We start from the raw sequence: 18,437 nt of genomic DNA, 5'->3' as shown, positions 1-18,437 counted from the left end.
CAGTTTGTTCAGAGTAGATTTAGATACCCCAGCGAGTAGAGCATTACAGTAGTCAATTCGAGATAATACAAATGTGTTGATCAGATTTTCAGCCACAGTTAATTATAGCATAGGGCATAGTCTTATATTTCTAAGGTGAAAAAAAGATTAACTCTACACTCTAAAGTGTTTACAGTGAGTTATTTACAGCTGACTTTTTCATTTTTATTTTAATGAACTATGTATTATTAAAACTCAGTAGTTATTCATTACTGAACAAAACTGTATTTCAGATAAAACACATGAAGGAAAGTTTTCACTGACGGTATTCAAATGTTGCATTCTATTGTAAGATTTACGAACGTGTAACAGAGCTCACTGTGTAAAACGAATCATCAGTTAAGAACTCTGTCCCTAAATGAACAGAAAACTGGATGTGTGACTAATCTACTACAATTCCATAAATCTTAAAATCTGACAAGATTTAAAAATTTAAATTTAAAAATACAGTTTAAACAATTAGATAGTCATGTCTCTCCCCTTTAGATATCCCTATCTGGCATGGGAATGCTTCCCATATAGTATGTGGGTGGGACGCAGACTTAATTGACCTCCTGATAAAGTCTCTCAGGCCAGCACTGCACCAGCAACCGAATCCGCCTCAGACACAATTGAACAAGCTGCCCCCCCCCCCCCCCCCCCTTAACATGGCGACTCACTATACAAAACAAAATTTGACGAGGATGTCCATGCTAGATAAAAAACACTTAAATTTTAAGGCTATAAAAGCATTAAGGTTGTTCTTAACTTAGCTTTGTGGCGTTCCTAATCCATTATATTGTGGAGGTTTCAAAAAAAAAGAATTAAATGATCGACTACATAATTATGATCCTTTTATTCTGAGATAGACTCGGTAAATCACAGAATCCAATGACACCTATGCAACAAACAAGCACACCTCGATGTAATATTTTCGACCACGGAAAAAAAATATACTGCTGCTTTTATCTTTGAATTGTTTGTAGGGGATAGATTGTTTATGAAAATACGGCATTATCCAAACGTGTTACAGAACGTGTTTCAGTTTAGAGCGTTTCATTACAATGTTGCATTGTACAGTAGACGCACAAAACAGCGACCACTTCTTTTTTCTTTGTTTCTTACCGGTATGTCTATTTAAGCACAAGTCGAAACAACTGACGCTTAAAAACTTACCAAAGCCAATAACTAGTTATGTAATCTGCTAAAAAAAAAAACAGTTGCACAGTCCTAAACTTTCGGCACAGGAACAATAACAGTTTCGAATTAATATATTTTTCGCTGCTTACCACTCAGGATCCGCAAGAAGTTCAGGTATAGGGAATCATTGCCCGGTTAGTCCCGTTCTGTAGTTATGTCGGATGGACGTTTTAGCTAAAAGATCATAAGAAGCCGTGCAAAAAAAAAAAATCTTTTTTTACGCCGTAAAGTTTCTACACGTTAATTCCAGTGACAGCGTGTATTGTTGCTATTCCTTTGTTTGCAGTGGGTTTTGTTCGTGTTTCCTGATGGCTTAGTTGTGTTCGGTTAATATCTTTTCTACAGCTCGGTAAGTCCCAGAGTCGGGATTCGGGAGGGGTTTCCGCTTAAAGGATTGCTCAGCCTCTCTCCATAGGATAATGACGTTCACAGCACGGCCTGATGAAGTACTACACAATAGGATAGACATAGGAAACACTAAGGAGAGCCCTACTGGAAAGGCTAGCACTTACAATGCTATCACGTCCAGTGGTAAAGTCAGCTTCAGAAGCACTTGAGTAATGTTTTGTAAATTCCAAATGCAATGCTAGGGGGCGTAGCTTACAAAACATGATGATCCAGCACTGTGAAAGATAAAGGTAGATTAGCCTTAATATTTCATTATTTGTATTATTATTAATAATTCTGAAAAACCATCTACAAGAAATGTCCAATTTATGTGCAAATTTAAAATGTTCTTTTAGATATGGTTTGTTACAATGCAGTTATTTTCTAATTACACTAATTACGTAAGTATGCATGAAAAATAGTTATAACAGATCTTTACATTTTTAAACATTACAAATACTTGACGATCTCTTTTGCCAAAATAAATTAGCTTTGATTTTGCAGTATGTAACCTTGGAAAAGTAGCCTTTAAATGAGAAATTTAGAATATCACAAACTTGATAGTTTAACTGTTTATTTTGGTTAAAGATGTGGGGGTAAAAACTATTCTTGCTTTTGTTATTACATTCTGCTGAATTGATCTCTTGGTTGGTACTTTTGTTGAAAAAATAGTCACAAAATAAGTCACAAGTCTAACAATACACTATTAGTGCAAGGTGTTCTATAATACTGGGAATTATCACAGTCAGCTGGAATCAGCACCCGGAAAAGCAGTGCTTGTGGCTCTTAACTTCAGTCAATCTGAATTCACATCTATCTAGTCATACAAGCTTCTCTGCGTGTTCACCTTGAGAAGAGCAAAAATGTCATCACTATCTCTACCTCTTTTTTTGCAGAAATCAAAGGTTATTCCTTGTCCCTGGCCACTTTCGGATGGATGCCTTTAAAATGCTTTAGTGGAAGGCTGTCCTTCAGTCGCAAGTGTCAACACCAATGGAAGAACTGTTTAAGCTTCTTGTTGAAGCAGCTTGTTGGAACAGTTGTTTACCATCTTCACTCCAGTAGACAGTCACAGTGGAGAACAAGGACTCTTCTCAATGGAAAATGGAACTATGGACCTTGCAAACAATATCTCCTAGTTAGGAAAGCATTAAGGATCTACCCATAGTCTCTTTTTAGGTATTCTGTAGTTTCTGGTAGCAAACTAACCCCCCAAGATCCTATGAAGTACTTCCCTGCTGCCTCAGGTACTAATGGTTTTATTGCCTGACTCAAGCTGCCTCAAGGTTGGCTCTTACAAAACAGAGTGCTCATCCTACATACAACAGGGGTATGGGGGGCCAGATTCCCGCTTGATAACATTCTGGGGATTATATCCCTTTATCAACAGCACTAGAGTAAAACCTCTTCTGAGCATCCGTTCTACTGTCCAGAAAGCTAAGGGGTAATTTGTCCTCATGCTTATAGTAAATTAATTATATAACTTCCTTTTGTAGGACGTGATTCCAAAGGCTGGAGGCCATTTTCCTATCTTGATGGATTGGTAGCTAGTAGTTTATTAATCTGATGATTTCATCCAGCTGTTTCTTGAAAGAATCCAGGGAATTAGCTTTTATGTGTGGTTTGCCTCTTTCCAGCATTTAAAATCATTTGTATAAGGAAGTACTTTCTGTTTTTGTTCTGTCGTGCACTTCTTTGTAATGTACACTTACATCCTTGGGTACTTGTTTCGTTACTGACTAAGAAATGGTCTCCTGTAATATGCTCTGCTCAAGACTATAGAGATTCAATTTTTTTAACCTATCTGTACGTTACACACTTTTATGCCAGGAGTGATTCAGGTTGATCTTAACTAAACTGTTTTCAGGACATAATGTAGTGACAACAATTGTACATTATATTCTAAAAGAGGTATAAATACAATATTGTATAAGATTAATAGTATCTCCTGTAATTTATTTTTTTAAATATAAAAATAAACAGAAATGTTCATCTCCATCTGAAATGGTCTATATTCATGATTATTCTTGTGTAGCTCAGTAATGATTTGACTTTCTATAAAAAGAATCTTTGCTTGAGAATATAAACTAAATACTGATAGAGAAAGTTAGACGCTGCAGTTAATTGAGGACAAAAGGCTGGAAAGTGCAAAAGAGGACAGCAGGAATTACAGAAGGACCTGGTGTTTTGAAATAAATGCATGCATCTAGAGAATTAGGATTTGCAAACACTCTTTGCCTAAAAGGCACAGTCTTTTAATCATACTTTGTTGCATCAGCCCATTCATCTGAATGGGTTTGAAAATCACAGAATTTGTATAATGGTTTCAGTCTGTGTACAATCAAATTGTTTTAATTTGACTTAAGAGCAAATGCATCTATTTTTGCAAGTTTTCTCGGGTAGATATTGAATGTTAATTCGCAGCTTACATAGTGCTGTGACAATTCAACCATGAACACCAAGAAACTTTTGAAGCAAATCAGAGATAAAATGGAAGAGAGGTACTGATCTGATGTTTTCTTATCCCTTTTGATACAGTTACTATAGATCTATCATTATGAAGTAAAATGTGTAGCATATACTACTACCCAAACACTGCCAAGGCCAGGTCACTTTCAAAATGAGCTGCAGGGCAGGCATGAAACTGGTTAGAGACAGTACATGTAGCACCAAGTTCCATGTGGAAGAAGTTAGTCACTGTTCATAACTTGACAACATCCCAGTCCCAACACTAAGCTGGCCTGTGTGGGTGAGTGTCAAGAAATAAGCCTTCACTGAAAAAAGACTCTTAAATCTCAAATGGCATATACTGCTAACACTATATGTGACAGAAGGTTTTATGGTCAGACAAGACAAAATGGAACTTTTTGGTCTATATGTATATTCAGATACACATGTAGATATACATACAATCCCATAGAGCACATCACCCAGTCAGTATCATGTCATGGGTCTGATATTTATTAGCAGCGGCTAGCAAGCTTGTCAGGGCTGGTAGAAAAATAGATGCAAAGTAATAGTAAGGAAAACCTACTTGTGTTACAACAAGAATCTAAAAGTTGGTTAAAATTCATCCTTCAGTAGGCCAACAACCTGAAGCAGAAGCCCAAAGGCCAAAGGCAGTTCTCATAAAAGTACACTGGAGAATCTGGTTGGAAGCACATTGGTGAAACAGCAGAAATAAATCTAAAGCTGGATGAGCTCTAGAAGAATACGTGATTTCTTTTTTCAACGCAGAGAAGTAATCCCAGTATATCAAAAATATATCAAAGAAAATTGCAACATTCTACAATACGTGGACAGATGATCCAGGATTTCTCTTTCTGCTTTTCATGAAATGAGAAGGGAATCCAGCAAAAATGCTTTTGGTCTTCAATAGTTACTATTTTAAATGTTGTTTTTGTCTAGTTATTCTTAATATAACTTGCCAAAATATTATGTTTCAGATTTATTTGTAAAATGAAAACGATCACATTTACTGTATACACGTGTATATACAGTATCAATGTTTTACAGCAGTTACTTCCTTTTAAATGTCCAGTAATGTTTCTTTTCTAGATTGCAAGTAAGTTTGATCTAATATTTTTTATATTTTATATTTACACGTTTTTCTGGGATACCATTCAAGTTTTTTTTATAAAGAAATGGGACTTTTCTAGATACACCTATTGGTGATCTATAATTTAAGGTTTTGAGCAGTACAAAGACACAAGGCACAGGTGTCCAATCACCTGGACAAGAGGTAGATAATTACTTTTGGAAGGAACAGCAATGAAGCCCTCCCAGTTGGACTAGGATGGCAATGATCTCTTGGTTGTATCTAGTACACTGTGATGTCATGGTACTAAGGTCATGCTCTTTTAAGAAGCATATGTAGTCTCAAGAAAAATAAGCTTTAATAAATAGGTACAGTATGTGTGAGCCTTACCCTTAGTTCTGAGCATTAAGGTACAAGGGAACATTGCACTATAGTACTGTACATGACTGGTAACACAGAGCTCTGTAAACAGCTTGGACAGCTAAACCCAGAACTGGATTGTGGAAAGACCTATGAATTCTTGTTCCCTGAAAATTATGACAGGTGTCTGTTTGTAAGGAACTGCAACTTTACAGAGCCCCCAGAATGACTGATGTTGGACATTTGCATCCTGAGATGCAGAAAATATGTTTTTACTGACATCTTGTGGAGAACACAACTAACATTTCCTTCAAATTTTCCGAAGGTAATCATAACCGATTAATACTTGATTGCAATCGCATAGTACTTTTCATCCCAGAGGATAACAAAGAACTTCACCTATAGGAGAAGAATCACCTGGGTGAAGCATGGCAGCTATTATGTACCAGCATCAACATTGCACAGTAGGTGAAGAGGATAAGTGAGAAAATGCTTGTATCAAGGTGAACCTTTAAGACAGATTGGAAGGTTAAAGTAGAATTTAGCTAGGACACCAGGTAACACTGATAATCTGATAGATGTGTCATGTCATCTTTAACGACCAAGTAGTCACAGCCTCATATTAACCTCTCATATGTATATGCAATATTGGAGTATTGAATTTGGAAATTTTGGTCCAGAGGGAAAACAAGTACTGGTCCTCCAAAATCACCAACAGCAGCAGCCTAGTTTTCCTAAGAGGTCCCCCATCCCAGTAATGAAATACACATATTATAGATTGACAAAACTACCATAAAGAATCAAATTATATTAGATCCAGGTGGGTGTTAAACATCTATTGTGGTGGAGGAGAGTCCCCATTACCTGGAAAGCGCTTTGAGTGGAGTGTCCATTACCTGTAAAGCGCTATATAAGAGTAAGCAATTTTTATTATTATATAAATGTATCAGATAACCACAGTATCATGGCAGCATGGTAGCCCAGTGGTTAGCATTGCTGCCTCACAGCGCTATAGCCCTGGGTTGAATTCCTAGGGGTGTTCTATCTGTGTAGTAGTGTTCTGCTGGGTTTCCCCCCACAGTCCAGAGACATGCAGATATAGCAGGTTAATTGGCTTCTGTAAACCAGTCCCTGGTGTGAGTGTGTGTGTGTATGTCTGAGTGTGCCCTGCGATGGACTACGGCTTGTCCAGCATGTATCCCAGAGCTTGCCAGGTAGGCTCTGGCTCCTGGCAACCCTGTATTGGACAAAGCAGTGAGAAGATGAGTGGTTAAACACAATGCCTTCATATGCAGTAGCATTTCTTCCATAGTTCTTTGTTTTCTCAGCACAGCATACCGTTTTTTCAGAATATAAAACATATATTGAAGTGTTATGCCACTTCATCTGAATCTGTGACAAATATGAATCTGTTTTGTTCTATTGATGTTAAAAAATACTGTTTTAAATGCAGTGGAGCGAAAAGTACAGCCTCACATATCTAGTTGTTTTTTTCTAAAATGCAGTAGTGCTTTATAATACTTTCTTCAGTAACACTTTTGAAGTCTTGTGATATCTTCAGGGATTCTTCCAGCAGGATTTCTTTTGTGTATTCTCTGATTCTATGTGGCGCTTCTCTTTCTTTTCCCCCTGATCATTCCATTTACTTGAATCAACAATGCTGAGATCTGGACTCTGCTGAACAGTTTTCTTTTATTAATTTACAAAGATATTTAAATGTCTCCCGAGCTCTTAATACTGCTTTCTGGAAAAACATTTTGAAGCATAATGTAAAATGTAACATATTTTAGAATGCTCTGGAGCTTCCAGGGAGGAAAGGATGATTTCCAAACTGACATCTATTTTTTCAGTCTTGTCCTTAGACATCTCTGTGCTAGTAAGTTTTGTCTCTCTCTTCGATCCTTTCAATACTAACCAGTGGAGATTCTATAAATGGAACGGAGCATTTTTCTGAGCACTGAGAGATTTCTTATGTGTCATTTGTTTCATTGTCGTCTGTACTCCATCAGAAAACTTTTTATTTTGTTAACCCAGAGCTCTTTCTGGAACCACAGTGCACTAGCTGATATTACACGTAGGGATGAATTCTAGTCCATCACAGGAAACACACACACACACAATTTAGAGATGCCAGTTGACTTAGCCAGTAAGGCTTTCTTGGAAAGTGGAATGAAACCACCACCTGGTTTCAACATCTGCTGAAAACTTACACTGAACGCCACACAGAAGGTGCCCCAGTCCAGAACTCAACACATTTTCCAAAAGCTGTAAGGCAGCAGTGCTAACTGAAATGTCACTGTCCCAGAGAATGTTTATCATCTGTTTCTGAGGTTATATATGTTTAAGTATATTTTGAGTGGCAATGAAAAAAATACTGTCAGGACTAATGTAGCATTAACTGGGAATTGTGGGGGTGAGTATACTGTAGTGCTAGTGGGTACTGGGGGGTGGTAATAGCATTAGAGTGAGAACTGTAGGAACTATTTTAGTATTAGTGGGGGGTGAATATAGGGTTAGTACGTAGTGTGGGAACTAATGCAGTGTTAGTGGGTACTGTGTTAGTGGGGGTGAAATGTTACTATGTAATGTGAGGACTAGTGTAGTGTTAGTGGGTACTGTGGGTGAATATAGTATTAGTGTGTACTGTGAGGTGTGAGGACTAATGTAGTGTTAGTGGGTACTATGGAGTGAATATAGTGTTAGTGTGTACTATGGGGTGAATATAGTATAACTCCTGTATATCGTAGGGGTGAATAGTGTTAGTGGGTGTTAGTGGGTGAATATAACAAAATTACTAGTTGATGTGAATACTAAAGTAGTGGTAGTGGTTACTTTGGGGGTCATTATATTGTTAGTGGGTAGTGTGGAAACTAATCTACAGTAGCATCAGTGGGTACTGTGGGGCTTGATAAAGTTTTAATCTGTACAAGGTTCAAGAAAATATTAGTGTTTGTGGGGACTTCATACATTTTTACTATGATTTAGAAGAAGATTTTATGAAGAGTTCACCAAACTCCACAGTCTTGAGTTTAGAAAAAAATCGACATGACAATAGTGATGGTGGTGCAATGTATAATACTTATACTTTAGTAAGAGAAGTATGTTGTTGATCTTTAAAATTAAATTCTAGTAAGAAAGTGTTATTCTACAGTAAAACAGCAGCATTTAACTTTTACAACCTTTACAGAAAGGAAAAGAATACAGAAAGAATATTGGAAAGCAAATCATGAGAGAATGATTGCATTGGGGTCAGTTAGATATGAAATTACTAGCTGATGGATAATTGCTTTCCAAAAATATATGTCTAAAGGTACTGAAGCACATTCACATGCATTCAGTGGCATACATGGCTTAATACCGGATCAAAAAGACTATTGGTAGGAAGACATTTCAGGACACATAAAAAGAACCAAGATGGCAAGACGGGAGATGGAAAGGAAAACAGTATTGTGATGAAGAACAAAAAAGAACAAGATGGCATGTCAAGATAGCCCGCTGCCTATCACCCAGCAACTCACAACTGGCAACCCACAAAAGCTAAACAGGTCAGTACCTGGATGGGAGACCTCCTGGGAAAAACTAGAAGAGGTGTTAGTGGAGCCAGTTGGGGGGACTCACCCTGCCATTTATTTGGGTCCCGATGGCCCAGTATAGTGACAGGGACACTATATTGTAAGAAGGCACCATCCTTCAGATGAAACGTTAAACCGGGGTCCTGACTCTCTGTAGTCCTTAAAAATCCCAGGGCGTTTCTTGAAAAGAGCAGGGGTGTTACCAGTTGTTGAAACCTAATGGTATTTTCCCAAATAAATAAGAGGCTATCACATAGTGTTTTGTGTTTAGTTCTTGATATTGCAGTTTTAGAAATGGATTGAAGAGTGAACAGAATAGTTCATGGTGTCAAAGAAATGACATGCACAAACGTAAAACATAATTAAAACTTTACAACTCTTCAGTTTCAAAGGGAGGTGAGTATGAGGGTATTTATTCAGCTGTTCATAACCTAAAAGGCTTTCTCAAAGTCAACTTAAAAGACTACTTCAGGCAGACATTAAGCAAGATAAAAAATTAGATACATGGATAGCAAGATTATGAGGATAATTTGTAATAAAAATAAGATAAGACACTTTTTTACAAGAATATATCATGGGTATTTGGACAACAAACCTAGCTACTGTATGTCTGCTGAAGCAGACCTTTAAGAAAACTTAAAAAAAAATGGCATAATGAAACCCTGAGAGTGATTTTCTTCTGAATTTTCAGATGAGCTAAGCAGGTTACTGTAAATGACCTCATCTTCCATCGTAACTGTTTTGATCCTGAGAGGGCATCTCAGCGGCACACTGGTTAGCATTGTTGCCTTGCAGTACTGGGAACTTGGGTTCAGTCTGGGACCTGGAGTGCTATCTGTGTGGAGTTTGTATGGTCTCTGTATGGTTACTGGAAAACAATTAGCCCTGGAGCAAGTTAATGCGTGTTCGTGTCTGTCTGCCCTGTGATGGACTGGCATCTTGCCCAGGGTGTATCCTGCCTTGTGACTGTTGGTTGTCAGGACAGAATCTGTTCCTGCAAACCCTGAATTGGACAAAGCAGTTAGAAAATGGATGAAAAGATGGAATTTTCTGAGGCAGGAGGGCATTATTTTCACCAGTAGAGGGAGTCCTTTCATTAATAAATCTCCAAGTTCTCAGACAAAAGGAAAGAAAATACATCAGATTTGACTAAATCGCCTATTTATAGGGCTGACCTACTTGTAGGTCTTTTGAATCTTTATTTTTTTAAGTTAACATCAAACGTCTAAAATAAACAATATATACTTAATCTTTTTTATGTTTAAAAATTATATAATCTCCTTGCTCCATTGAGCGTGGGACTGTAGTTGTTTCAGTTTTTCAAATTAAGTAGAATAAGGCAATAGACTAGAAATAAAAACCAGTTAAATCAATATTCACTAATAATCATGGTTGTTTAATTTTTTTCCCATAGAAACTGTATGAAAAAGACTGATAAGAGAGTTTGAACCAACACTTTTTCCATATATTTGACAAATGTCTCGCAATAGTTTTAGTTACCATATTATTAATAATAAAATACATGTTCCTGGGAGGAGAGCTAAGATATTGTGACCTCTAATTATCTGTAGAAGTTATTTACCCCTCTCTATGAGCTAGATATTTTCTTCTTCTAGTAGGTAGCTGCGTCAGCATGTGTAGGCTGCAAGGGTAAAAGATAAAAGTTTATTCCATGCTGAAAGGGGAAAAAAAAGACACAACATTTCAAACAAATTATTTACAAGTAACACAATAACTACAAAGACCTCATTTAGAAGTGATAAAATACAGTAACGTTTGTTTTGTATTCTTTCCCTTTTAAATGGGGGTTTCATGTTTTCCATTCTATTATTTAGTTCCTCTTAAAAGTATACCCCTTGATTATTTGTAACTCTAATATTGTATGTATTAGAGACACTGCAGTCCTTTCCCATATACCACAGATATTTCCATTCTGTTGTGATTTCCCATTATGATCTTACTAGTGATGGTATTCTTCATTTCATAGACATTATTTTGAAATAATATACACTACATCAGAGAGGTTGAGGTTGAACAAGTTTAAATTGAGCCAGTTCTAATCTAGGGAGATGTGTGGAAAACAGGACATTGACCCAGATACTTTAGATACACAAAGCCATATACGAGGTCAGGACCCTCCTCAATAAGGAGCCCTAGGCATCCCACTGATATCTGAGGGGACAATTTTAAGTGGAATGGTGGAAAAGTTGTTCTAAAGTGATTGTAACTGTTGTGTACCCAACATCATTTTAATCTACCTTTGTACTCTGTTTTTTCTGCTGCTCTTAATCAACAGAAATTGAACAAAGGAACAACGCTTTATAAAGCACAAATTTAGTTAATTGTGAATCTGTAATATCCAAATACTAATACTGTATCGCACTGAAAGTCAGTGTTATTTGTTTGACAGGCAGATGGCGCCACCAGCTCGTCTATGATTCACCTACACTGACGTGACGTTTTTTGGGGGCTGAGCTGCAGCTTTTACCGATGTTTTAAGTTGAAGTCATCTGGATGGATGCTATCACATACAAGAGAGGACCCGTGGAAGAGTAGCAAACGAAGTGATTCGGCTCGACATGAGACTGAAGTTAGCAACGGCCTGGAGAAAGAACTACATTAAAGGATTTATTAGGAAATGATAACAACATAATAAACCTGTGGATTATTATGATAATTATTTGGATTGATTTTTCTATATTTTACAGGGTTAAAATAATCATACATGCTTTGGTTGCGATATTTAAATCTCTGTTATCAGGTGTCTTTACTCAGTAAATTCTGTTAAGAAGCTTGAAATATTTCATCTTCGTTGAATCCTTAGCAATGGGATACAAAATGAAGCTTGGATGTAGTTTTCTTTTAATGTTCATTTTTTCTCTGTTAAGCACTGGTAGAACAGATCTGGGAAAGAATATCACAGTGGCTGTGATGTTGCCTGATAATTATAGCAAGTACGCCTGGGCACTTCCAAGAGTCTTTCCAGCAATTCGTATGGCAAATGAAGAAATTCAGAAGAACGGCGGACTTCTGAGGGGGTACCACCTTAACCTCATGAACACCAGCACTGAAGATGAAGGTGGTGGCTGCTCTGAAACTCTTTCTCAGATAGTTGCTGTGGATATAAAACTCTACAACAACCCCGACGTTTTTTTCGGACCTGGTTGTGTGTACTCCGTCGCTTCGGTTGGGAGGTTTGCCACCCATTGGAAGATCCCCCTGATAACAGCATGGGCACCAGCCTTTGGGTTTGATCAGAAGGATCAGTTCAAAACTGTTGTAAGGACCGGGCCCTCAACCACGAAACTTGGAGAATTCGTTTATAATTTCCATTCATATTTTAACTGGACCTCCCGTGTAGTAATGATCTATCATGACTTGAGAAAGGATGACCGTCCTTATTATTTCCTATCCGAAGGCATTTATAGTATGTTGAAGAACGCAAACGTAACAATTTTTCCTCATCCCTACTCAGAAACACAAATCTATGATTACAAAGAAATTATTACATTCATTAAAGACAACGGAAGAAGTAAGTTTGGAGATATTTGCATGTACCTTATGCCTAAAATGCAGCACATTTTCAGTACAAGTAGATCTTTGAGATGTGATCTATAGTCTTAAATCGAGAGATGGGTAATCTGTTGAATACTAGGTTCACTTGAATTTATGTAACGTTTTCGGCATTGACGTGCTAAATTTAACACAACTGTTAAATTGTTATTTCAAATAATACAAATAGGTAATTTCGATTCGCAGAATATTATTTAAAGTATAAACTGTGCAATATAATTTTGATGTTATGTTTAATTTTCTATATGTAGATTATATATAGAAGTTCCACTATAAACTATATATATGTTAAGAAAAAATTGCATCATAACGATGACCGCTGCAGTTAACAGAAAAGAGAAGAGATGCATTATTTGAGATGCATTTCTTACTCTATAGAAAAACCTATTTTAATGAAATTTCATGCTCTTCATTGTGACCACCTGTCTATGTCCTCTGGATCTTTGATCTTTCGGCCCTCCGGGCGAGTTATTTATGATGCCTTCTTTTGGCAAGAGCCAAGGGGGCTGAGAGACTCCAAACTCGCTCCGTCTGGATACATTTTTTCAAGTCTTCTATTATACAGGTGGGATTTTAGATGAAACCAAAGCTAATTATTTGACTTGAACAGCGCAGTGGATTAAGTCAACGTTTCAATCACATTTTTAATTTTGATTGATGATGTTTTACTAGACTTTATAGAATGAAGTATGCTGCACAAACGCATAAAAAGTAAAAGCATACAGCCTCCATGAAAGTACACGTTAATTATCCTACTTTAAACATTTTGGTAGAGAGAGAATTTTTTTGCTTCAATTGCTGTACAATGTGTGGTAAACAGTTCGGTTTGCTAAACATGCTATCCATTTTTGCACATTAAAGTAATGGCATGATGAGTCAATGGATATTTACAAAAAACGATCACTTAATGTTTACGAAATCGCACGTAGTATGTGGTGAATGATTAGCACAATACTGTTATTTAAAAGTCTTACGAATTTCTTTAAGCATTACAGAGTGTGTTTAGGAATCAAACAGGCAGGAACGTACTGTACATACACAGTACTTACTCCCAAAGCACTCAGACTTTGAACATTTTATGGGGTAAAACAACTCGGGATCAGAAGGTTGGCGAGAGCCCTAACAGATTTATGTAATGCATACAGTATCACAGTCTGCGGGGAGTTCCTCGTTTCCCTTTAGTTTGCGTTGTAAGACAAAGGTCACGAAAAACTAATATTTTGCTAAAGCATTAATCTTACACAGCAAAAAGTTAAATAATATATAACTTCACTCTTCAGAACGCCTCTGTCATATTATAAGTATAGGTTTCAGACTATCTTTAATCAGAAAAGTGGGGAGGTTGTTAAATATCTGAAATTTCACCTTCCCCTTTTCGGTTTTTGTTTTGCCTTTCCGCAGATTGGTGTTATATAATGTTTCAACGGATTTACAATGATCGTTTGTGTGGACATGAATTCTTAAACTCCTCCAGTAAATCCTAGTAACCAACAGATAAAAGTCGTGCATTTCTCCTACGTAGTCCCAATGTTCCCAAATTAGGCCTATATGAATTAATTGAAAACACTTTTACATAGTGATGACATGGCACCTTAAATACCAAAGAAGCGGTACAGGGAGAGCCGAAACAATATCGCTGTTTATTTCTGACTTTTAAATGTATACTGTATGTGTTATACAGACCACTGCACGTGCAATTTCTCACATGATTATGCAGATGTATTGCAAATTATTACCACATACCTGGTCACAGCATAAGTAAAGAAGATGCAATTATGTAATTCATCCTAGCAAAATAAAGTCGTACTCAAGCCGTACATAGTGCTCACTTCGTTTTAAAAGATAAATCATTGATGAAGAAACTGATTTAAACTTGTTTAAAATAAATTACAGCCATTAATGTATATAAAACAATTGGACGATTGAAAGGTTGATGTAACAATTCTAGTAGATGTGCAGATGTCAGTTTGAATTATACTTTACACCTTTTTCACATTTCAAGGTATACCTACTGTCTCTGAGAGTACGGCATTTTGAAACTAGCTTAACATGGAATCAAATACATTTGTTGAAAGTATGTGATCTGCTTCATACTTGTTGAAGATAAAGGCTAACAGCATGTACTGTATAATAACTCTTTTCAGTTTGGGGGTTCAGACATCAGATATATGATGAATTTATTTAATTGCATTAACATGTAAAGCTATTTTGTAAAAGCCCATAATTATATACACTACAAATTAAATTTTACACACTAAACCTTAAAAAAATATTATTACATAATTTGTTTTACATAATTGGGTTTGACTATTTTTTCAAATGGAGCTTACTAAAAACACTTTTCTGAAGTGTTGTTTATTTGGGACATCACTGCTAATATACAAAGAAACAACACAACATTCAGCATTTCCAGGGTTAATGTAAAATACTTTTTGAGTGAAGGAAATTACACCAGATATAAATCATACGTATTTTGTGGTTAGTGATTACTGAAATACTGGATAATTGCATTTTTGGGGACATTTCTTCAACTAAACTACTTCCTATTAAAATTATAATGGCTCTTTAAAAATGTTTCAACCTTTTGTTTAATAGAAAAATAACCTTTGAGCTTAGACTTAGTAATGACGTATATCAAGGTTTCAAAATTATGAACTGCTGTTTTGCCTTTTAAGGTTGTTTATTTCTCTATCTTCTGTAATGTAGTTATCAAATTAGTGTAATACAAGAATAAGCTCAAATTAGCCTTGTTTCATTTACATTAATATTTCAAATTGTATGTTGATAAGAATCAAAACTGATAATGGAAAACTCTCAAAAGCATTTTACAGTACCTCTGTATTAATTTCCAGGAAAGCTTTCAAAATGCTTTATTCACCACTTTTTTATCTCCAGATACTCTTGAGACAATTTTCTTTTACATTCTCTTGCCCTGTTTCTTGCTGAACTTGTGGAAGTACTTTCAGAAAATAGTGAATTCATTGGGTAAAGACAAAGCAGTCTCTGAAATACTCCCTACAAATGATAAATGTTGATTTGAGCCAGGAAAAAATCCTTAAAACAATTATGAAGGTGTGGATTCTTATCTTAAGTAATAAGAGAAATCCTGATAGTTTGAACATTGGTAGTCTCTGAATTACTTTGGAGTGATCTGAGCACAAGAAAGAAACAGCCAATTATGATGACAAATTGCACATTCCTTATATTCAAGTTACCTTTGATAGTCTTCACATTTCTGTGAAGTTTCCATTCAACAGTATACAGTATATGCATATAGCCTTTCTTAAGACAAATTCAATTTCTAATTTGTGAATGACAATCTCAATCAATTATCACATGTAAACTATTTTAAAACACATACACTTTCTTTGTATCCTAAGAACTTGATTTTTGTCTACCTCACATAAAAAATGAGTTCTTTCTGAATGATGTTCTGCTCCTATAACACAACAGTTATAGTGACGGAATTATTTGGTTTTCTGAAATGCCATCAGAGAATTTATTTACTGTTCCACAGTATCATGCCAGCATGCAATTTACTTGATTTTAAATTGTACCCAGTTTAACTTCAATATCAGTATGCCATTATCAAGAAGAATCTTCTTTTATCTTTTAATAACAGTTTTAATAACAGTGACAACGTTTATATCAAAAACGTTTGTCTCCTTAGTAGCCTTTTCATAATTTCTATTAATGCTTGACTGAGTTAACTTACATACAATATCATTTTAAGTGATTACTGACAGTTTTGTATTTTGTTTTTGTCTTGACTTACCATTCTTGAGTTGACATTTTCTCAGTGTTTTTTTAAAGAACTTAGACTTTTCTTTTTTAAATGAGATCCAAACTGGACTTAATGTACATTTAAAAATGAAAAAAAAAACATTAATATAATAATTATCAGAAAATTAACAAAGCTATAAAGTGTTTTTTAAATCCTATTTAGGGTTATTAATTTACAACGAAAAAAAGAACTGGAATAATTTCAAAGCTGGGCCAAAGAGTTTTTTTGGGTTTAGTTTTTAATGCAACAAACCTCACATGATATAAGATCACACCTTCTTTGTAAGAGTATTACTGCAATTTGATAGATAAAAAACATGCATACTTCAGCAGTAAATCTGTGATACATTTATTTTTTTTTAAATAAATATTATTACTGAACATGGTCAGATTAATTTTTTCTCCCATTTTTTCATGAAAGCATATTAAAACATATAGAAGATAAATTCAGCAAGAGACAATGTATTTAATAGCATGCAGTTTTCTAACACATAGTGTTGGGAAAATAAGCTTACTTGATGTAAGACATGGTGGACTAATTTTAAAAAATGGCTTTAAAGTTGCTTAAGCATGTTTATATAATCTTTGTTCTCTCTGTGGTACAGAGACTTTGCTGTTTCCCTCTCAGTTATTTTATCGTAGATGATGACACTTTTTGTTGCTGATTGGTTTGTTGATTTAATTATTATTGTCAGTACCTGATCTAAATAACAACAGCTGAGTTTTATATTTTCTTTACATTTTTTTACATGTGGCAGTTTCTTTTAAGTATGTTTGAGTAATGTTTTTTTAGTAAATTCAGCAGTAGGTCCATATATTTTTCCATTAAGGGAGGAGTTCCTATCTAATGTGTGCCAGTTCTTATCTTATTATCTGACAATATAGATTTCTCAGACAGCATGGGTACCTGCACTCTGCTCCATTTTTATCACCTCACATTACGTTTATTACATTGTAAGGGTACATTTCTTAAATATAGGGAATTTAGTGGTGATCGAAAGATTAAACATTAATATAGATACAAAAAATATTTATAAGAAGGAAAAGAAAAACAGAACAAACTTTCCAGAGCAATAGAAAAAGGAACAAGTAGAAATTAATTCCATACTGAAAAGCAGAGAGAAAAAAAACAAGCTTTTCAGCCTTCTTTAGATATTAGGGAGGCTCAGCCTCTGAAATGTTGTGCCTATCCTTTCTACTTTTCAGTGTGAAATTAACCTCTACTTGTTCCTTCCCTGCCTGTACACCCGATGCTGATGCCCGTTCAAACCTCATAAAAAATGTATTACTCTATGTAGAAAAAACTGAATATCACAGACATGTAAGAAGTACCGATTATCCTTGTCAATTTGATGTACAGGGAAGCAGGAAAACACCAATGTTAAGTAGCTCAGTACGTCTCTTTCCCTAAGTAATTGCCTTTCGGACTCAGGTAAGCGAGTCTCTGAGGAAATGGAGAGTTGCAACAGAGAAGAGTGAAGCAATTGGAAAGATTCTATTATTCCAAACTCCATCTGTTAAAGACAAAGCCAATGTGGTTGCATTTAAGTAATTCTGAATTTCTCCAAATTTAAATGTTTCTGTCGTGTTACAGATCCAAGACTGACTTTGAACTAAACAAATGCAAATACTGTAATGACATTTCCTTTTTAAAATTATTTTAAGTGAAACTTAAAAATAAGTACTACGGCAGTGAAAAGTTTTATCCATTTATGAAATCTTACATATCCTTAATATTGCCAGGCATGTAAATCACTCATTTAAGAAGAAAGCTATATTGTTTTATGTTTGCAAGTATTTCTCATGTTAATAATCGAGAGCTGATTCTTGGGAAGTGAATCAACTGAGTCAGCCCCTGACTCAGAATACCACATTTTGATAGGTGAAAGTTGTGCATTTCATTGCAGTTGCATCGCTAGAGCAATTTCATGAACATATAAGTATCCCCAAGTATCCCTAATTCTAGGTATCCACATCAAAGTTTTATCTTTCACTTCTATATTTTA

The 18,437-nt window shown here is 35.6% G+C and overlaps 2 protein-coding genes across 3 annotated transcripts in view; one reads left to right on the top strand and one right to left on the bottom strand.

Moving 5' to 3' along the window:
• fer (fer (fps/fes related) tyrosine kinase) overlaps positions 1-1,752 on the bottom strand; it is a 136,535-nt gene extending 134,783 nt beyond the window's left edge. For both annotated transcript variants that reach the window (XM_088629341.1, XM_088629342.1), the window contains exon 1: positions 1,308-1,752. The gene's annotated coding sequence lies outside the window, so the exon portion shown is untranslated. The remainder of the gene's footprint in view (positions 1-1,307) is intronic.
• Positions 1,753-11,590: 9,838 nt separating this feature from the next.
• The window catches only part of npr2 (natriuretic peptide receptor 2), a 99,253-nt gene continuing 92,406 nt past the window's right edge, over positions 11,591-18,437 (top strand). The window contains exon 1 of the mRNA XM_088629343.1: positions 11,591-12,607. Within this exon, the coding sequence (XP_088485469.1) occupies positions 11,902-12,607 (706 nt within the window). The 5' untranslated portion in view covers positions 11,591-11,901. The remainder of the gene's footprint in view (positions 12,608-18,437) is intronic.

Source organism: Lepisosteus platostomus, chromosome 4 (assembly GCF_059453375.1).
Source record: "Lepisosteus platostomus isolate fLepPlt1 chromosome 4, fLepPlt1.hap1, whole genome shotgun sequence".
NCBI lineage: Eukaryota > Metazoa > Chordata > Actinopteri > Semionotiformes > Lepisosteidae > Lepisosteus > Lepisosteus platostomus.
This window is presented reverse-complemented; position numbering and strand designations above follow the sequence as displayed.